At 37.0% G+C, this 22,484-nt stretch overlaps 1 protein-coding gene across 2 annotated transcripts in view; it reads left to right on the top strand.

Moving 5' to 3' along the window:
* Positions 1-19,530, top strand: part of LOC118251741 (sodium channel protein type 5 subunit alpha-like) — a 34,881-nt gene extending 15,351 nt beyond the window's left edge. Inside the window, exons 13-27 of one of the 2 annotated variants that reach the window (XM_050708526.1) lie at positions 131-369; positions 711-911; positions 1,942-2,295; positions 4,115-4,549; positions 5,515-5,661; positions 6,836-6,956; positions 9,373-9,527; positions 10,160-10,342; positions 10,552-10,659; positions 12,291-12,569; positions 13,255-13,308; positions 15,112-15,253; positions 15,879-15,979; positions 16,383-16,653; positions 18,335-19,530. In XM_050708526.1, coding sequence (XP_050564483.1) covers positions 131-369; positions 711-911; positions 1,942-2,295; positions 4,115-4,549; positions 5,515-5,661; positions 6,836-6,956; positions 9,373-9,527; positions 10,160-10,342; positions 10,552-10,659; positions 12,291-12,569; positions 13,255-13,308; positions 15,112-15,253; positions 15,879-15,979; positions 16,383-16,653; positions 18,335-19,530 — 3,986 coding nt within the window. The remainder of the gene's footprint in view (positions 1-130; positions 370-710; positions 912-1,941; positions 2,296-4,114; positions 4,550-5,514; positions 5,662-6,835; positions 6,957-9,372; positions 9,528-10,159; positions 10,343-10,551; positions 10,660-12,290; positions 12,570-13,254; positions 13,309-15,111; positions 15,254-15,878; positions 15,980-16,382; positions 16,654-18,334) is intronic. The other variant, XM_050708527.1, reaches the window with a different exon arrangement.
* The last annotated feature ends 2,954 nt before the right edge of the window (positions 19,531-22,484 follow it).

Raw genomic sequence — 22,484 nt, forward strand, 5'->3', positions numbered from 1 at the left:
GAAGCTTTGGGGCTCTGTACGGGTTTTCAGGTTCTTTTTTCTTCTCAGGTCTTTTGACTCCTTGAAGTTAGTATTTCACCACCTTCCTCAGCGACGATTTAACTACAATGGGGTTTTCTTTTGTTTTTAGAACTTGAAGAATCCCAACGGAGATGCCCGCCATGCCTGAAAGATTTTGCTTTAAAGTATCTAATTTGGGACTGTTGTCCACTTTGGTTGAGAATCAAGAAAAAAGTAGCTGCTTTCATAAAGGATCCTTTCATTGATCTCACCATCACTCTTTGCATTGTGATGAACACTTTGTTCATGGCACTGGAACACAATAATATGTCAGATAATTTTAAATCAATGCTTAATGTAGGCAACTTGGTAAGCAAATTTTCAACTCTCTGACCTTTTATACCAAGGATTGATTGATTGAGTGTTTTCACTTGAGACACAAAAAGTAGCTGTAAAAATGAAAGATTAGGGAACTCTAAATTTCTGATATAGTTGACTCCAAGATTTTATTGATGCCCTTCTAACACACTCCTGAAAGAGCAGAAAACAATCCCCCCATTTTAATAAAAATTCCATTAAAAGTTCATAAAAATAGTTGGGTTTTTTTTTGGCCTGTCCATGAAAGTTTACTATATTTGTGGACACATAGTCTAAAGCTAAGATAAATTCATGGCAACTTTTATGCTGATGCCACTATTTCTTGGTCACAGGTCTTTACAGGAATCTTCACTGCAGAAATGATCTTAAAAATCATTGCTCTAGATCCCTATTATTATTTTCAGCAGCCCTGGAATATTTTTGACAGCATAATTGTCACATTGAGTTTAATTGAATTGAGTTTACCCAAACACAAAGGCAAGAAAGAGAGAAGAAAAGGAGGAACCCTGTCAGTTTTACGATCCTTCAGACTGGTAAGCCTTACATTTACTCTATTGTATAAAGCACTATGTTGTGAATACAATAGAGAATACTTCTGTTGTCTGCAGTTAACATGCAGGAAATGATTTATTTTATTTTCTAAGCAGTGGCAATAAGAAACATATTGTCAAACTCGTTATATTAGAGTTGAAGTTTAATGACATATATATTTCCTTTCAATATAGTAAGAAGTATTCAGAGAAAAAATATTCCAGGGTAGAGATGTTACAAAACAGGAGTTGAAAATGAAATACTAGCACAAGTAGTCTTAGGAAAAAGTGTCAGAGTACAAATTTAGAAAGAAAAATACTTAAAAATAGACATGAACTGATGGTAAGGTATTCATATCATGTACTATGAAGAAAAATAGGGAGAGCTTATCATGCCAATTACTTTAACTCATTCCATCACAACTGCAGCAGAGGTTATTCATAGATCATAGAATATCCCAAGCTGGAAGGGACCTACAAGGATCACTGAGTCCAATTCCTGGGTCCCCAAAAGACCGCCCAAAAAATCAGACCCTGTGTCTGAGAGTATTGTCCAAATGCTTCTTGAATTCCAGCAGGCTTGGTGCTGTGACCACTGCCCTGGGGAAAGTATGGACTGATTTGGATTGCATTACAGAAAGAAAGATGCTTTTTATTGTAAGACGGGAACTGGTCTCCTAGCTTTGGTCATTTTTGTTTCATGTAAATTGGATACCATAATCTTCATCAGGGAGATTACATAATCTGTATCAAGTAAGAAACTGCCTGTGTGGGCCAAGACTTTATCAGGGAATTGGATTACCCAGTTCCTTAAGGAGGTTGTCAGTTTATCTCTGTAATGTTGCCCAGATTAAAAAAAAATAAAAATCTATAAATGCTTTTTTTTTTTTTTAAGTGTTAGTGTCACAGTGCCATAAACATTATATTGATGGAGGAGCTCAGAACATTTATAGAATAGTTTTGCAGGCCTGAACAGTGCAAAGGTGGGTTATCTTTGCTGATGTCTAACACAACTTTTTATGTTTTTACACAGCTGAGGGTCTTCAAACTGGCAAAGTCCTGGCCAACTTTAAATACTCTTATTAAAATCATTGGTAACTCTCTGGGCGCACTGAGTAACCTGACCCTCGTCCTGGCAATCATAGTTTTTATTTTTGCTATAGTAGGAGTGCAACTTTTTGGGTCAAACTATAGAGACAACATATTTAAAATAAACAAAAATGGCAAGCCACGCTGGCACATGATGGACTTTTTCCATTCGTTCCTCGTCATTTTCCGAATTCTGTGTGGAGAATGGATTGAAACCATGTGGGACTGCATGGTGGTAGCTGAAAAACCACTGTGCCTTCTTGTCTTTCTGCTGGTCATGGTGATAGGAAATTTAGTGGTGAGTTTTCCAATGTTTTATTCTCTTTATCCCATCAGTGGTAGAGTCAACTTTACTGACAAAAAGTAGTCCCCCAAACACATGTAGAAGAATTACCTGTCTGCTATAGTCTCTAAAAGCCTCTTCTATCTTTGGCATTGAGTTGCTATCCATATTTTCATATTTAGTATTTTTTTTGCACATAACATCACTTGACCTTTCCATGTGCAACTTGAAACAGGAAACAACTTTTCTTCTTGGGATTTGGATGTAAAAAATCAGCAAGTATTATGACTTACCTGCATGAATTAACGGAGCTAAATGCTTAAGTCTCTCTGTAAATTAAAATCTGTCTTTTTGTTGTTGTTGTTGTGGCTTTTTTTGTTTGTTTGTTTTAAAATTTTATTTTTCTAGGATTCACAAGTGTATTGAATTCTTTATCAGCAAATACCAGAATCTACACTGCTATCAATAAAATCAGGATTTTCTTTATTCATATGTATAAATGAATCCTCTGAATGTCTATTTACATGCAAGAGCTACAGCTTATGCCAATCACTTCCATGAAGATCCCGCTGTGGATCCATGCTCTTGATCCATGCTCTGCACAGCCTCATAAACCCATGCAGGGGCTTAGGGGGAAAGCTTCCTTCACAGTCCCCTTCAGTCAACTCTTACTGCCCAAATCATAAAAATGTTTTTTTAGCTTTGTTTCTCATGTCATTCTTATTATTAATATACCCATCTTCCTTTAATTTAAGAAACTGCTGAAAAGAATTAACTTTACGTAGTACTTTATAGAAAATATCTGTTCTGTAGCTGAATCCCAAATCCCCAGGTTTAAAGTCCTGCCTGTTTTATGCCTTGATGATTCATTATGGTGATGAAATGCTGTGAGTGATATTCATATAACATAATGTTAACTGTCAAACAATTAAGTACTTAGCCTGTGCTCCTTGTTTATGTTTTCTTATTATGAAAGATAACAGTGAGATATTGAAGAGTGAAATTTATTCTAACCTAAGGTGAATAACTAAGACAGATGGAGTGAATTGGTCTCTGGAGGTCTAATGTTCTCTGCTGACTGTGGAGGTTCCTGGATGACTCAGGGTGGTGCTATTTGCCCAATTCTGATATGACAAAAATTGAGCAGCATAAATCTCATCCCAAATGGCATCAGAAGGCTACTTCTGAAAAAAAAAAAAAAAAAACAAACCACAACACACATGACAACTAATCAACCAAGCTAACAACAACAACAACAAACACCTGTTTTATTCTCCCATTCCTTAAAAAAAAAAGAAAGAAAAGAAATGAAATGAAAAGAAAAAAGGTGTTTGAATTTATTTCTTTTAGAATGTTCTCAAAAACAGGGAGAAAATCTCACTTTGATTTACTCTCGATTCTGATTTTTGCAACAGTGTTGTACATTTAACAGAATTGCTATGCCTGAATCTGCGTTTACATTTAATTTTAGAAGTGTCCACAGAGACCTGATTTAATTGTAGTTTGAAAAAGTAATCATTATTAAAACGACTGGCCATGACTGTAGTCTTTGTTACCACTATAACCTTTGAAAAGTTGTTTTGGCCAAATAATTAGGTGCCATTTTAAACAACTTTTGGGGGAAGAGGGACATGAGAATATTAAGCTTTCTGAAAGAGAAATTTACTTAATCAATTGTAATGTGATCAGTCATAGCCATTTCATTTTTGCTTTCTTTCGGTTTGCTCAGTAAGACTGAGCTTTGATAGCATCTGTCTTCTTCAACATTACAATTTAGACATCTTAATGCTATTCTCCAGGCTTTTTATTTTACCATTATTTCAATGACTTTCAGGTCCTCAACCTTTTCATTGCATTGCTGCTGAATTCTTTCAGTACCGACTGTCTCCAGACAGCAGAAGATGATGGAGAGATGAACAATCTTCGGATTGCCTTTGCTCGCATTAACAAGGGATTTCACTCTGTGAAGAGTGTTACGTGGGACACCTGTTGTGGAAAGCTCAGGCATCTAAAGAAAGCACACAGAAAGAAAAACAAATTGACAGCCCAGAACCCACTTGGTCTGGGAGAAGAAAGAAAAAATTGTAAAGAGAATTACAGCAATGAATGGGGTGAAAAAAATTGGGAAAACTGTGCAGGGCTTGAAGATTTTATTACCAATCCCAATGTATTTGTTTGTGTCCCTATTGCTGAGGCAGAGAATACAAGTGATGGTTTTGAAGATGATGATAAACTGAGCACATTTACAGACATAGAATACAGTAAGCAGGTAATACATTTCTTTATGTTGACATACTAAGGTGCATATATATTGAAGGATGCATGTATGGTGAAAGACTGTCTCTAGCAGAACAGGGTGGCATATATTGATCCATTTCCAATGAGTTACCAGATTTTGAGTTAGAAACAAATAAGAATGTTTTGAATGAGGGTAACTTGATCGCTTGGAGCCTTTTAAAATAAATAATTATGGTCCTAAAAGAAAGACCATAAACTTCTGGCTTCACTGCAGGAATTCCTGGTTGACATGCTGTGTTATGCATGGATAATTACAGAATACATGGGTTGTCCATGGGAAATTGTGGTAATCCTTTGTGTCCTTGGAATTTTGTATGTTAAACATGAAATAAATAATGCAAATTATTTTGCTATTTTCTGGATGACAAAGCAAAAATACACAAAGGACACTATCATGGATTCATAATATTCAGACTTACAGCCCTGGGCCATTCTTTATCTTTCATCCTTGCTGTCTATAGCATATAGGAATTATTAGAGCAAGGTAGAAGTATTAAGTATGGGCTATCTCCATTGAGGTCATGTTTCTTCCATGATAGCATATACTATCCTATTTTTTTGTTTGTTTGTTTTCCTGATTTTATTTTTCAGTTCTGATTTAACCATATAATATCCCCTTTCTTGTGTCAATGTTTCCTGCCTGAAGTTTCCGTCTCAATCCCTATGCACTCACTTCAATAGTCTCTGGGTCCAGCTTTTGACTACTTCACTGAATTATGAATTATTAATTCTTTAGTTTGCTGCATGGCCATTAGGAAAAAATTCCCGATCTCTATCCTTAGGTAAAATCAGAAACTCAAAAAGATCGTATCTTATGAATTTTGACTAGAGAAATCCTCTTTAAATGATGTGTACATCTTATCTTTCTTTCCCTTCCAATTTACCCACTCCCACAAAAGAAAAAGAAAACCTTGCTAACCCACAGATTATTTTCAGGAGGAAAATCATCTGAGGCAAAGGGGAGAAAAAGGGAAAAATTCAGGAAGCTGGAGCAAGGGGTCAGGACTTTCCTCTGAAGAATTCAGTGTGCTTTACCTAGGAAAAGATAGGAAGGCTGAACCATCATCACCAGAGCAAAAAGAGGTAACATATGTATAGAGAGATTTTATATGACATTGACTTTCCAATACTGGTCAGGCTTGGCTACATTTCTGCTCAAAGATTTGCTGGAGTGGATTTCAGTGGCGGCAGTGGCACTGAGCTTGCAGTAGCCAGTCTGGACGGTTAATGATGGAGCCAGAATTCTGTGAATGAAAATGAACCCATGCTGGGTTTCTACAAATTGATTGTAAGAAAAATATATGTATAGGAGAGATAAAGATTTTAGAAATGAAAAAACTACAAAATAATTTGATTCAAATAAATAATTTATAAAATTTTCTGCTACTTCCCATTTCTTGAAATCGGAGTCTGCAAAAAAAAAAAAAAGGGGGGGGGGGGGAGGGGACAAATAAAAGGGTGTGTGTGTCATAAAAGGAGAGAGATATTTCCAAGTAAGAGTAGGAAATTCCAGCAAGTTGCTCTGTGTCCTAAATATCTCAATTTCAAGAAATGTAATACTTGAAATGAGTTGTTCATTATGAAATTGAAGTCAGTAGTTATTCATAAATAAATTAAGATGAATTTTGAATAATGTAAACGTTCAAGAAAATAATGTCTGCTCCAGCAACAGACAAACATAAAAAATAAAAACAAAAGCACAGAGTAATTCGTTGGTACCAAACGGATGACTTTTATATAACGGATGACCAAACGGATTCATTTTATATTGTGTGAGGGGACAGAGAAAAGCTTTGGAACTGAAGAATACGCTATATGTTTCCAATTTTTAATTCATAAATACTATCATGGGTGTTCAGTTCCTGACAGAAGGTTATATTTATCTGTTTTTCCTGTTTAATGCATTTTCTTATTTTTCTGGGTTTTACCCAGCTAAAGCTTATCCCTCTTTGAGGTCCATGTGCACTCATAAACAAGTTAAAATCTCTTTAATTTACGAGCTTATTAAACAGTTCAAGCTGGTTCATGCAGGTAGATACTGTAAGTATATGACTTTGGCTCCTGGTCAAATGCACCTATTGTTACTTCAAAGCTCATATACTTTTAAAGTCACAAAGTCCATTCCGTTACTAACCCTATTTGAAATATTAGCACATACTCAAGTTTTGATTTTGAATTTTATTTGCTCATGGATGAATTTATTCATTTGGAACTGAATGTAGGAAGAATCAACACCTGATCTTATTTTGCTTGGTAGTTTGACAGTGCCAGCTCCTCTGAAGGCAGTACAGTGGATCTGACAAATCCTGAAGATCTTTTGAGGCAGATTCCAGAGTTTGCTGAAGACATGAAGACTCCAGAAAAGTGTTTTCCAGAAGGTAAGGCTCTCCTGGTTACATGGCTGGAAAGTGAGAAATATCAAAAATAAACCTGTTTCTCTAGCAATGCTGAGCTGATAGGGTGAGATTAATTTCACTTAATTTTAGTTGTCGACTAATGGCTTAATCATTGTTCTCTCTAGTGGATGGAGAGATTGTGGCACCTGAAAAATAAAGTCCCTCTTCTTAAAAAACAAGGGGAATGCTTCTAACTGGGACCTGGGCAGTGGCAAAGACCAGACCCCAAAAGAGGAGATAATTATAGTAAGGCAAGGTAAATTCCACCCTACTGGACAGCATCAAAGTCACTTTAGGGGATCAGATCTCAGCTGACAACGGGCACTGGAATAAGGCATTTGGCACACAGATATGTTAATGCCTTGCAACTGGATAGATGTTTCTTCCTTGAATAGTGATTCATGAAAAATAACAACAAAAAAAAAAGAGTGCAACAAGCAGAGAGAATCTGTTAAGATGAAGGTCAGTTTCTATAGGACAATAACATGGGAATCCCTTATCAAATCTTTGTACAACATCTAGCTTTACAAACTGTCCTTGCAGGTTGCGTTCACTCCTTTTGTGAAATCTTCCCATACAAAGATGAAACAACAGCATGTGGTTTTCATAAGGAGAAAAGAAATGGCTCTCAAGATTTTTCTCAATAGCTATCACTACTGACAGCCAGGGTTAATCACTGTCCTCCAAGTATTAGATGGGAGAGAATAAACTTAAAAAAAATAATTAAAAAGTCAGCTGTGGGCTCATTTGTTGGCAGTGCTTCAACTTTCTGCTTTGCTCTTTGCTTGCCCAATCAGCCTGTCTGACCACCATTTCCATCCATTCATCTAAATTCTCCTTGATTTAATTGTTTTCCATCCTTTCAAGCTTCCTTATATCACAAAACGATCAGGAGGGACTTTTCCAGCCTTGCATATGTGCAGCCTAGCAGCAGCTCCCACTGCACTCTGGCCTTGCTTTCTTCCCTGCTCCCAAAGGCAGAGCCTTCCTCTTGCCACTACCTTCCCACTCAAGCACTATTTCCTGGATATTTTATCTGATGAGAATACAGATAAATCAAATCTGGGTGTAATTGTTCCCATCCCCTCATTGACCTGTTCTGCAGAGCTGGCTTTTTTTTTTTTCTTTTTTTTTTTCCTATGCCCTTTTTTGGGTCAATGAAACTTCTAATGCACAGTTTTGGGATTGAATAGATAACAGTGAAGCACGTAGAAACTATCTGAAGTTAGAGAGGTTTTTGCATCTGAATGCTAAGTACTCCCTGTGTAGTTAAAATATATTGTTACTATTATATGCTATACATGATAAATCCTGAGAGATTCACTGTATACACATTGCAGTTTACATATTGTTTTAATAAAACTAATGTCAGATTTCTGATATTCAGGATTATTTTTTTTTCAAAACTACTTTATAAATGGCATTGTTTGTCAATGCAGCTGTTCGAACTAAAGAAATGAAGCTTTTTCTTTCCCTGCTCCAAAGAAGAACTGTGAAACATCTTGTTTCATACTCTGTAGTCCTAGGCTGGAGTGTGCTTGCTGTGGCAAAACTGTTAGAGACCTCAGCTGAAAGTGTAGCAAATCTGTACCTAACACAGATTTCTGCACAGAAAGGTCCCTATCTTGAGCAAGTGCCATTCCTTGCCTAATCTCAAATCTCAGATCCACATCACTGGAGAAACTGAGATTATTAAAGGAAATATATTTTTTTTTCCTTCACAATTTATATACTATCATATATATGAGTTATATATTATTATATAATATATATCTGTATAAGATGCAAATATGAGATACAGACATACATGATTTTCATGCTTGGAAATGACAGAAGCACTAACATTTTTCATAATAATGAAAAGATGAGTTATTCTAGAGCACGCAGCACTGAAAATTTTGGCTAAAGTGAATCTATCCTTGGCAAAATGAATAAGCATCCAAAACCAGCATTTAACACCTTCCCTTCTGCAAGAAGTATTAAAAATCACAGAAGTAACCTGGTGAGCTTGAAAAGAAATATTTCTTTTTATGGAGCCTATATGCCAGCTAGAAGGTGACATATTCTCACAGGTTATATGATATAAAATATGTCGGTCTATACATTCAAATAGATGAACAGTATTTGAAAGATGATATTATGCTGCAGTACTAAAGATAACTGTACATCTTTGTCTCTTAGCTTTTTTGTTCTGGTATACCGGAAATAAATAGCAGTTAAGAGGAAAACAAAATTATGTTTCCTTACTTTTTTTTTCTCACGGCAAAACGTGAAAAGCAGCCTAAAGTGGTGTGTTTAAGTTGACCCTGGACTTTCCCTTGCCCCAGAAGTTTCCTGAGCAGCCTTTCGTTTGCATTCATTTTCATTACGTACATTCATTGCTGTCTCTCACTTTCAGGTTGTGTTCGATACTTTCGTTGTTATAAGGGCAGTGCCCTAAACTTTGGAGGACAAACATGGTGGAATCTGAGAAAAACCTGCTACCAAATTGTTGAACATTCCTGGTTTGAATCCTTTATCATATTCATGATTCTTCTGAGCAGTGGAGCCTTGGTTCGTGTAGCACAATTTCATGTATTTCTTTAGGAGCATTTTTAGCTTTAATTGCACCCAGACAAGTTGCTTTCAGCAGAAAACATGGGGTATATCTTTGAACTCATCCGGAGAGAAAGGAAGAGGTTTCTCAGAGCAGTCATTTATTCGCTATTGTAGTAATTGCAAATTTATTATTCATACTATTACAAATTAGAGAGAGAGCAATGCTAAAAATATGCAGCTCTCAGAAGCTGTTCCCATTCTGGTTGTATACTGGATTTTTCTGGCTTTTGCAGTTGTGAAATATAAAGTTTTTTTATATATCATTAAAATAAGTAAATGACGTTTAGTACTTTAGTTCTCATGAAAGCATAAAGTTCTTGAAATTAATATCTAAAAATATACTTTCTTCCTAGGAGCCCAGTGTGCATGTTCTGTATGTGTCCACAGAGGTGTACAATATAGAGAAAAAAGAAAGAGAAGGGACAGGAAGAATTACAAGCTTATCAGACATGCTTCTGAGTAAAAGATGGGGTTCATATCTGCATAAGTTAAATATTGAATGATGAAGGGGTCTTATTGATTGTAGACTTTCATTTTCTAAAGCTTGTCTCTGACTTTTAAATTTTATTTGTATATTTTCATTTCAGGCTTTTGAAGACATCCATATAAATGAGAGAAAACACATTAAAGCTATGTTGTCATTTCTTGACAAAATGTTCACTTTCATCTTTGTTCTGGAGATGCTCCTGAAATGGGTGGCTTATGGCTTCAAGAAGTATTTCACCAATGCCTGGTGCTGGCTTGACTTTCTTATAGTAGATGTGAGTTCTGCCGTCAGCATTTCTACGCAGGTCCTGATGCAGGACTTAGCAGCAGAATCACTGATTTTTTTTCTGGATGTGAAATTAAGAATGATGCTTTCACCTCCAGTAATGATGGCTTCAGGATATTGCACTCTGGGCACTGATTTTTTTTTTTAAAGGAATAAAAAAAGCAGACACCAAAGGTTGCTAATACTTTATTTTATCTCTCCATTCAGGTCTCTTTAATAAATCTCTTAGGTAGCTCATTTGATGCTGTGAAATCTCTTAGGACTCTCCGAGCTCTGAGACCCTTAAGAGCATTGTCAAGATTTGAGGGGATGAGGGTAAGACTGAATACAAATTAATGCCTGACAGCACTAATAAGCATGTAATGGAATCATAACACTGTGCATTTATGAGGTTCATATGTCTGCACCAAGTTAAGTTTAGGGTTTATAAAAATGAGTTTTTAAAGGGCACCTTTTCTGTGCTCCTCTATACTTGGCTGCTCCTTACAGATTTTGTTCAAGTGATCATTCCCAAATGCTGTTGAAACTAAAATGAGGGTAGGCAGAACTTTGTTTCTTTGCCACTTAGTCATTCCCGTCTTCCTGAGACAACCCAAAATAAAAGAGAATAAGAACTGTGAGCACAGTTTTCATTCTTAAATGCTCATGGAAAGCTAATTTAGAGGAAAGAATCCTTTCCATTCTGCAAGTTTTTATTGGACTGATTTACAGAAGATTTAGACTGTTAAAACATACTCTGCCCAAATTATTGTTCCAAATATAATTATTCTTACAAAAAGTGAGAGTGTTTGTCTTTAGAATATTTGCTGCCTTCTTCCGTCAAAGGAGCAGCTGGAACAATGTGAAGCTGTTGGATGTGACTTTGATTAGAAACCTAACCTTGCACAAATGCAGAGAAAGTCTCCCTCAGTCATATGCAAAACTTCTGCACGCCGTAGTGTGAAACGGCAGTGATAACCACTGCTGTGTTTGAGCAGGAGTCTGGTCTATGCAATATACTCTGGTCTGTGACCACTGATGATGTATGTGCTTGTGGTATCACTATCGCACATTTACATGGGAATGCAGCCTCAACGCAACTGAGATATAGATTGCCTTTGGACATCTTTTGGAAGTGAAACGGAAAGCTCGCCAATTGCAATATTGTCAAGAAATTGATGCATTCTGGTAATTTAGCACCAAAATTTGCATGTCTGAAGTAAATTTTGAACCAGGTATCATCATACTTTCTGTCATGCTATGCAGAATGCTTGTGACAGTTTCCAAAAAGCTTCAGAATGCTTTTTCATTTTTCTGTTTCTTCATCAAGTTCTTTGTTACCTGACTAAGTTCACTGCTTGTGAAAACTCAGATGCATGGTCATTGTTTCCTTACACTGCCCTGTTTTATGAAGCAATTCGTTATGTCTTGGTATGAACTTAAAACTTACATGGACATCTTCTGTTTTCCTACAGCACCTACCACAACTCAGGTCCTTAGCTCATGGTTATGGACCCCAAATACAGTGGTAACCCACTAAAAAGGCTAGATCTAACAAAATGCTAGTGGAGAGTTTTACTGGTCCTTGTAAACAAACTACCTTCCACAGTCTTAATAATACAGTCCTTTGCATTCCTGCTTATGGGAGAATCCTTCATTCTTATGTTATAAAAGTTAAAAACAAAACACACCAAAAACAAAGAAAAGTCATCAAAAGAGGATGGACTCACATTGTAGTATACATATTTGGTGGTGGCTTGCAGCAAACCAAATCATTTCAACTCTTCCATTGAGGCCTAAGAGATACTATGCAGCTGTGAGTCTTTGTTCAAGGTACCCATGTCATCTACAAACAATATTTACATGGAAAATGTTAGATTTCTGGTTGCTGAGATTACTAATTGACTGCTCATTTTTTCACATCTTTGTTTAACTACGTGTATTCTTGCTCTGCCATTTCATCCAAGGTGGTGGTCAATGCCCTCGTGGGAGCCATCCCTTCTATCATGAACGTTCTGCTTGTCTGCCTCATCTTCTGGCTCATCTTTAGCATCATGGGGGTGAACCTGTTTGCTGGGAAGTTTGGGAAATGTGTCAATATGACAGAAGAAAATTCAGTATTGAATACTTCAATCAATGACTTAACAGACTGCAAAATGTATAATAACACAGGAAAAATATTCTGGGTCAATGTTAAAGTCAACTTCGATAATGTTGGCTCTGGCTACCTGGCTCTTCTTCAGGTGGTAAGTGCTGCTTACCTTCACTTGCCAATGCCATGTCAGATGAACTTAACCTCCTGCCAACTCCTAACTCATCTCGGTGGATGATGGAAAGGAGAAATCTAACACAGCCTGCTCTTCCCTCATAGCTGGCTGTTCAAAGACCAGTGCTGTTAGCACATGCAAATGGAAAAAGCGGAGGTATTGTTATATATGGACAAACTGGACCCCACCTTTTTTAGGTGATAAAGTGTAAAGGTGCTTTTCTAGGTGATAAAGTAAGCATGAGATGGATGAGTACAGTTCCAGCCTCCAGTTTAATCTTGGAAAATAAAGCAGGTCTGTGAGCCTGAGAGCTGGAGTCGACTTCAGAAGGAAGTCTGGGGTGAATACTGACCTAATCTGCCTCAGTACAGATTTGCTCAGCCATGAGGTTTGTAAGGCCTTTAGTAAACTATGGTAGTGAAGGTTTGCCCTGACAGGATCATAAAACAGCATGGTCTGTCCCATCCTGACAAGCTTTCTGATCCTGTATGGGCTGAGGATGTCACATATAGCAGTGGCAAGTTTCCCTGAAGTCAGTTTGGTGTTATGTGCTTATGACAACAGCAGAGTCTCTTTCCCCAGTTGGTGTCATTTGGGTATTGAAAATGGTATGAAGACTTTTACCCTAAAAGTTCAACACATTTGCTCTTATCTCTCATTCTAGGCAACATTTAAAGGTTGGATGGACATCATGTATGCGGCAGTAGATTCACGAGAGGTCAGTTGCCACTTACAAACTTCATTTTCTGTTAAGCACCTCTATGTGTTTCTGCAACAGCATGGTGATTTTACACTTCAAGGCCTGCTGTTTGTCTGTGCTAAAGCTTTCCAGTAATTCCTTTTATCAGCTGATGTAAACATTTTATCTGTGAATGACTCATAGTAGCTTAATGCTAATTTGTTATAATGGGAAGAGGGATTCAACTCCAGATTCACACACCTAAATGCAGTTATCTATAATGTAAGGTCTCCATGTGAGTTCACCTCCAAGTCCCCCCTGAGCTTAATGGAGATCTAGTCAGTGTGCTCAGAGAGATCTAGGAAGCATTTCAGCTCACTGGCTCTCTGTACTGGTCAGCTGAGCACCTCTTTAGACTGCACTGACCCTGCTGATAACTGGATGTCTGTTAGCCATCAGGGGACTTCAAGGTCCCCACTCACATGGAGGCACCTAATTTTCACATCACCAGTCATGAAACTCAAGCTTGGAGTAAACTTGAATATTCTACAGTGACGTGGTTTAAAATATAAAACCAAATTTCATCAAGAATCATGCTGTTGTGGATAAGCAATTGTCTGATATACATTGTCAGGCATCACCACTAGTACCATTTTGTCTACTGTTTATGTTGCCAGTAACATTTGCTGTCTTGTCAGAAGTATCATCCAATGTTGTACAAAGCAAGGTGGTAAGTCACTGGAGGCAAAGAATTTGAAATCAAGAGGCTCTCTCAATTTGATCATGAAATTATAGGAATCAAATAAATTTAGAAGTAACCATATATAATATTTTTGTGTGTGTGTTTTGATCAGAAAAACTGTTTTCCTTGTTTTGGCTTTATTTTTATCCATAATAGCCATAAAAGGGGGTTTTGTTTGTTTGTTTGTTTGTTTGTTTGTTTTTTTGTTTTGCTAAGAAATAAAAACCACACCTAGGCCAACATTTTTAATGCCAAGAGCCTAGAATTCTAAATGATTTACCTGATTTTTCAAGTACTAAGCATTTTACAGCTCCCGTTCTTATTGGAAGAAGCTGAACTAATGCCTCTGAAATGTTTGCAAAAATGATGTCAAGCATGTCCAATTCAGGAACTGTTTCTGTTGACTTTAGTGGGGCCTTAATCAAGTGCAAATGGTAAGACTGTAAGTCATGTTTGAAAAGGAAAAAAAAATTAGCTTTTGTGTGAAAAGAAGTGTAAAACAAAACTAACCTTATTCACCATTAATCAAAGAATATGATTTGTTCTAAAAGTTTTCAATGCAAATACATTCACTATCAGAAAGAATTAAATTATCCTTGTCTGCAATGATCTAGCCGGAAACTACATAAACAAACATTGTGAAAGAAATCAAATTAACAAACTCTTATAGTATTAACACTTTGTGGTACCATTATTTTAAGCCATATTTTCTTGTTAATTTTCTCTCAAGCGTTGCTCTTGGCATATAATTTCATGAGGACTGTGTTTAGTTTCAAAAAGGATAGTAGTCAACATGAGCAAAAATATCCCATTATTTTCTATAAAGTCCTAGAATTTTGCAGCATCTAATAATCACAGTATAAATGTTACTTTCTTCCATTATTCATGCCCTTTCCAACAGTATCATATATATACAATATTTCACAGTACACAGTATTGATAGTTTTAAGCTGTATTACTTTTGTTAGAACTAGCATTAAAAGTGTAAACTTTAGTTCCTCCTGGAACCAATTTGTGAGAGGATCTGCAGAATGAAGATTATTCTCAATTAGACCTATGTTGTTATTGGTCATGTTTCTTGTCGCTTTTCATTCCCGCAGAAAAATGAACAGCCACAAATGGAGCACAGTTTATTTATGTATCTCTACTTTGTGAACTTCATCATCTTTGGATCTTTCTTTACCCTGAATCTCTTTGTTGGTGTTATTATTGACAATTTCAACCAACAAAAGAAAAAGATAAGTATATTGGTTGTGCTCCCGGGCACCTACTGTATCTCCAGCAATTCTGCTTTTAGAGAACAAGGTCATAATAGCTCTACATAATACCTATAACTTTTGTTTGCATTTACTAGAGCATTAGTCATGAAGTTAGCAGAAGTAGCACGCAGGGTGAGGTTCTTCCTCCTTTCTTTTCCCCTAGAGCCTGAACACCCAGCTCATTCCCAACATTTCAAAGGCAATGACATCTGCTCTTCAGCCACTTAAAATACTGCTCCTTGTCTTGGCACTCAGACGTTTTTCTAAGAAAGTGGTCTGGGACAGATGCTCTAATAAGTATTTTGGATGTTCAGTAACAACAGGGTGTGGGAATCCAGGGAAAAAGTTGTTACCACACAGGTTTTCAGTAACTTTCTTTTCATATTTTCTGAGCTACTTAGGCTTCACCCCAGAACTTCTGATCTGTGAATGTAATGTTTATGCCAGTCTGCTTTTTTTTTTTTTTTTTGATCCAGTTACAAATCATGAAGAGAAATAGTACCAGCAAGATGTGAAAAAGAAATGTTATTTTTCAGTAATATGGACATCATAACTACAATAGTGCTGCTTTCTCACCAAGTAACAGTGACATTTCTTTATATACTTAGGTGGGGAAGATATCTTTATGACAGAAGAACAGAAAAAATATTACAATGCAATGAAAAAGTTGGGATCCAAGAAACCTCAAAAACCCATTCCAAGACCACTGGTAAGAATGTCTGAATTCCCCAAAAGGAAAACTCATTGTGAAGTTAATTTAATTCAGTTAAAAGTGCATATTTTATATATTGAATATAAATTATATATACAGTCTTTACATTGATATTCAGACAGTACTTTAAAACAAAGTCTGTACCAAAAGGTTGTACTGAAATATTTTAGAAGTTAAATATTTATTAAGTTCTCTGCATAAATATCATTGAGTTTTATATTCAGTTTGGAACTGATTAAACTTCAGGATGGGAAGGAGTTTTCAGCCTTTCTTAAATTTCTCTATCTTTATCATAGTTAAGAGACTTAGCAATATAAAAACTGGTGCTATTTAGAAATCATGTACAGATGAGTACTCCCTACTTTCATAACTGATGCCGGGTGTATTTGTTTTCCTCTAGAATAGATACCAAGGGTTCCTTTTTGACATTGTAACACGTCAGGCCTTTGATGTCATCATCATGATTCTCATCTGCCTTAATATGATCACTATGATGGTGGAAACCTATGACCAAAGTGAAACGAAGACTAACATTCTTAACAAGATCAATATACTCTTCGTTGCTATCTTTACTGCAGAATGCGTAGTGAAATTGGTGGCTCTGAGGCAGTACTATTTCTCGAATGCCTGGAACATATTTGATATAGTTGTTGTGATCATGTCACTTCTTGGTGAGTAAAACTGGATTGGTAAATTCTTTAATAAATCAATCATGATTCTTTTCAGAAAAAAAATACTTAAAATGTATCAACTGCAAATGGATATTGAAATAGAAATCAGAATACTGTAAAGTGTTGAGTAAAAAGAACTGCATGGTCATAAAAAAACCACCATAATTACATTCAAATAACATGAAATTATATATTTTTAATTCCTACTATTTTCTTGGATTTTTTTTTAAATGAAGGCTCTGTTATATAAAATCTTTCACGATGGTTCTTTAGGTTGTTTCTCAGTATGAGAAACAGAATTAGCATACTAGTACTCTATTACATGATGATTTCCATTGTTAGTTTTAGTGCCAACTACAAAATCTTTGGTCAGTTAAAAAATGCTTCTTTTTGCTACCTGTGTTTTAACAGAGAATGGAAATATACAGAGAATATGAAGATTGGAGTTAGATTATAGACTCTGGAATTCAGTTTCCAGAAACTGAGGCATAGATGACTGAAATTAAGGGCTCAAACCGTGTAACAGGATAGAAGAGAACAACCCAAATGTAATAGCTTTAATTAGAAGGGATTGCAAAGGAAGAATAGTGTAAAGATCTCTTCTGCCAATTTAACTATTCCAAGGCTCAGTACTGCCAAAATAGCAGAAGGCATTTCGGGGAAGAAAAATATTTAGTTTCATTATCATGAGTTATGTTTTTGTGGCAGTAAGAATATAGCTCTTCCTTAGAAAATGAAGTTTCTGGAATGGAAATTCTGAAAAATGTATCCAAAATATCTAAACCTAGAAGAGCCAGCCTCTGCTTCTAGAGCTACTAGGTCTGTCAGGTTTCATGAAAACTAATGACAAAATAACATCCATCTATGTCCCTGAATGAACTACATGCCAGTGTTAAGCACTACTTCGATGCTCCTCGCTGGTTTTGCTTGTATGTATCTTGACTGATTTTTCTAAATGATAGCCATGACATTGTATATATTGTTCTCTTAGTTTAGCTATATAGAATCATGGAATCATTTTGGTTGGAAAAGACCCATGAGATCATCAAGTCCAACCATCACATAACACTGCCATGTCCACTACAAAGCCATGTCCCTAAGCACCACATCCAAAGGTCTCTTAAATACCGCCAGGGATGGTAACTCCACCACCTCCCTGGGCAGCCTGTTCCAATGCCTAACCACTCTTTCTGTAAAGAAATTCTTCATGGCGTGTAATCTAAAACTCCCTTGGTGCAACTTTAGGCCGTTTCTTCATGTTTTATCACCTGTCACCAGACAAAAGAGACTGACACCCACCTTTCTATAGTTTCAGTATTTGATATCCAAATCAGAAAGTAAATGCATAACCTGCACCTGCTGAAGAATTCATGCAACCAGGGTCAAAGAAAACCATCAATCAACAAGTGTTGACAGATACGGATTTTTAAAGTTGTACATAGAGAAGTGCCTGCCATTCTTAGTGCAACAGAAGCTGTCTTCTCATGACTGAAAAATGTAGCTCATAATGCTTGATTTCTACAGCTGTTTTTTCAGCTCTAACTGCTATTAATGGTTGTTATGCTATGCTGTTAGCACACACATCATATATTTTCCACCTGCATAGATATTATCATTTCATCCTATAACTAGTTAAGCAAAAATGTGATATTCTAACCAGTTATTATCCTTTCTATTTTAGCTTTACTGCTTTCTGGCATTGGTAAAGCACTTGAACATTTCTTACCACCCACACTCTTCAGGGTTATTCGCTTGGCTCGGATTGGACGAATACTGAGACTCATACGGGCTGCCAAAGGAATTCGAACTCTGCTCTTCGCCTTAATGATGTCCTTACCTGCTCTATTTAACATTGGCCTCTTGCTTTTTCTAGTCATGTTCATTTATGCTATTTTTGGCGTGGCTAATTTTGCTTATGTGAAGATGGAAGATGGCATTGATGACATGTTCAATTTCCAAACCTTTGCTAACAGCATGCTCTGTCTCTTCCAAATCACAACGTCAGCTGGCTGGGATGGTCTTCTCAGTCCTCTTTTAAACACCGGGCCACCGTTTTGTGATCCAAATGTGAGAGGTAGAGTAGGTGAATGTGGTAAACCTGCGATAGGAATTATTTATTTTGTGAGTTACATCATTATATCATTTCTCATTGTTGTAAACATGTATATAGCTGTTATTTTGGAGAACTTCAATGCTGCTACTGAGGAAAGTACGGAGCCTTTAGGGGAAGATGACTTTGACATCTTTTATGAAATCTGGGAGAAATTTGACCCTGAAGCAACTCAGTTCATAACTTTCTCTGCACTTTCAGACTTTGCAGATGCTCTGGCTGAACCTTTACGTGTACCGAAACCAAACAAAATTGAACTCATAGCAATGGACCTGCCTATGGTCAGTGGAGACAGGATTCACTGCTTGGATATCTTGTTTGCTTTCACCAAAAGAGTGTTAGGAGATTCTGGGGAGATGGATACACTAAAAGTACAAATGGAGGAGAAGTTCATGTCTGTTAATCCATCCAAAAAATCCTATGAGCCAATCTCTACTACACTCAGACACAGACAAGAGGAAGCTTCTGCCACCGTCATCCAGCGTGCCTACAGGAGTCATTTGCTCCAGCGCTCCATAAAGCACGCTTCTTACCTGTACCATCACAGAACGTACAGTGGTGACACTCTTGGAGATGCTGCTCCAGAAAAAGAAGGACTTATTGCATCTATGATGAGAGAAAACTATGGCAGGAATCTTGAAAAGTCTGAAACTTCTTCCTCAACGTCCTTTCCTCCATCATACGACAGTGTCACAAGAGCCAGTAGTGGCAATCTGATGATTGAGAATGAACTTACAGGTCAGCAACAATCCCCAGACATAAAATAGGTCATCAGCGACAATGTTATGAAGAACTATTCACAGAAGCTGATATTGTAAATACACATCAGCTGTGGCAGCCTTTCCCATTAAACTTGAACTGACAAAGATGATCATGATAAATTAGCCATGGTTAAGTATGCTAGCAGCAAAGTTGTAGCCTTTGATTTTGCTATTTTCAACGTTGTACTGTATTTACATATGCAGAAAAAAATGCTTTGAAAAGCATCTCCCACAGTGGTGTGTTCACAGCAGTGGCAGATAATGTCACGTCTGACATCACACCTGCTGTCTTTTAGGGACCTGTCCCAAGGGGCAGAGAGGTGCTTGAGCAGCAAAAGATCTACCAGAGAACAGGAAAAGAATATCTTTGTTCATATAAATTACATAAGGAAGAGGAGCTAAAACTTATCCTTAATCTACCCCCCTATTCGATACTTTCATTACAGATCTGTTAAGTAAAAGGCTGTTGATTTTTTAATGTTTGGGGACTGATGTACCATGAACATAGCCACTGCATGATCCACAGATACACCACAGTGTAGTGGACTTCTTCCAATGTTATCAGTCTACAGAATGTCATGGCATGTATGCTATTGTAGTTGTGTCACTGCAGCTTAATGAAATAATACATACAATTCTTAATATTCCGGAAGTTGTACTGAACTGAGTTAAACCTTGTTTTACATTTTATCCAGGAGGACTGTTTTTTTAATATTTTCTTCTGGAAGCAAGGCAAAGGCAGCCATGCTGTGTGTCTTCCTATCAGTCACTCCCTAACAAATTAACGTTTGTGACATGCTTTCCTCAAACTTGACAGGATGGTTAAATGTCATGCTAAAGTTCTTTCTTGTCAGTGAGGTAGAGAAGAGAAACACAAATAAGCATTCCCACAGAAGGGAAATTGACAGAATCACCTCAACCACTCCCTTAGGCAGAGACGCAGATGGGGAGTGCCCTGTGGGCACCAGCTGAGCTGCCCTTGGTCATGGTGGTGAGCATCATCCAAGGCCATGGTGTGAAGCCTTCACTTGAGGAAGACGTGTTGTGTTGGTGGTAGGAGCCTCTCCCCCTTCTGCTATTGCTTCTCTGATGGAAGGGACAGTTTCCTTACCCCTGCACAGGTTAGAAGAAACCAGAATACAAGTAATGTGGACATTTAGGAAATTTGGGCTGAAGCATTTGAGTCTGGGGTTAACATGAGACTATGGATGTAATCATAAATATTTCTCGTGAAACTGTGTGCACATGGTCTCTCATGATCTTCACCACATTTTCCTTACAGAGGTCTTTGTCCTTCTTCATTTCCTTACTAGCCTGGGTTTCTCAGAAAAGCTCATGTCCAAACAATACGCGGCCTTTTGTCCCTTGCACATGTACTTTGTAGATACTTTTAGCTGATGTACTTTGCTGTCTCATGACTGTCGTGTTATCCTTTGTCATGCACTAGGCATAGTCATAAATTACCCTTGACATTTTAATTCATTTAAATTTCAGACACGTTATATGCAAGTCAGTAGAAGAAGGTTTTTATTTCTCTTTGTCACATAGTTGTAGTCGTGCAGTCACTGTTGGGTTTGTCAGGTTCTGGCAAGATTCAGGTGAGCTTTTCTCCAGCCAGAGAAGAAACTGGGTTTTGCAACTGAGTGGGACCTGCTGTACACTCCACTTATGACACGTAGCAAGTTGCTCACTCTCTTCAACACCCCTTCTCTAAATGGTAACATTATGTTCTGTGCTGTGTTGCCTTCCTTTTCTACCTTTTTCACCTCTTCAGATTGTGAGCTCTTTGGACACAAATTCTCTTTTACTATAAATACTTAATAACGAGATTCTGTTTTCAGTTAAGACTGTCTGAAAACTGCTTGCAAATAAATATTTATAATACCTTTTAATTTTCATATTCTCTGTGGTATTCTTTTAGCTTCTCCTAGCTACTCCTGACATCGTAACACCTTTAAAAGTTTTGACTAATAGTCCCTCAAATTTGAAGATAAGTGCACGGTGAATCTGCTTTATACCAGAAAAGTCAACAGCTCTGTGCGATTAATACAAAGGGAACTCTATTCTTTCACACTTAAAATTAAAATAAACAAGTAAAAAGTGATTAATAAAATTAAATGCAGAAGAACTGCACCTATCTGTAGTGGGCTTGATCTCACTACCTAAAGGACAAACATCTTTAACAGGAAATAAAAGTAATGGAAAGGCTTTGAAAGGAATTGAATACTTGCACCCCAATCAGAAGAGTTAGAGAAAAAAAAAAAAAGAAAAAAAAAAGACTATGTGGAACTAACAACAACATTAAAAAAAGGCTGTTTTCTTCAGTAAAAATCAGGATCTGTAGTTTAAGCTAGAGTGACTTTACCACTTATCATTATTAATGGCACCACACTGACCATGCAGTTCAGTGTCTCTCAGCTACTTGGGAAAATCCGTGGAGCTAAATTGCACTTTAAAGCGAAGAATTTTTTTTTCTTCCATTTGCCAGAGACCGTCACAATTCAACAACTATGAATTAAAACTGGATTAAGTGCAGAGAAGCAATACAAGAATGGATAGCACTTTGTGTTATGAAAAGAGATCCAGGTTTGGTTTGTTCAGCTTAGAAATAACAGCTGAGAGGACACACCAGAACTCTCAGTGCATAAAGCAGGTGGGAAAACACATGCCAGGGAGAAAGGCATTTAAAATACAAATAAAATAGCCTGGAAGAAAATGGTCCTGGAAATTAGAAATGTCTTCTGTTCTTCAGAGGATGAGGTTGTGAAACAGTGATGCGTCAGAAGCAGTGGAGCCAGTCTGACTGAAAGGTGAATAGTTGCAAATTTCTTCAAGGGACTATGTGCCATGACATTCTCAAGGGAAGTGTGACCCAGCAGGCCCCTGGATTCCTACTCGAAACAATCGGAATTTCATAAAATTACCAGTTAAGACTGGGATCTGCACCACACTGCACCACA

Source organism: Cygnus atratus, chromosome 2 (assembly GCF_013377495.2).
Source record: "Cygnus atratus isolate AKBS03 ecotype Queensland, Australia chromosome 2, CAtr_DNAZoo_HiC_assembly, whole genome shotgun sequence".
NCBI lineage: Eukaryota > Metazoa > Chordata > Aves > Anseriformes > Anatidae > Cygnus > Cygnus atratus.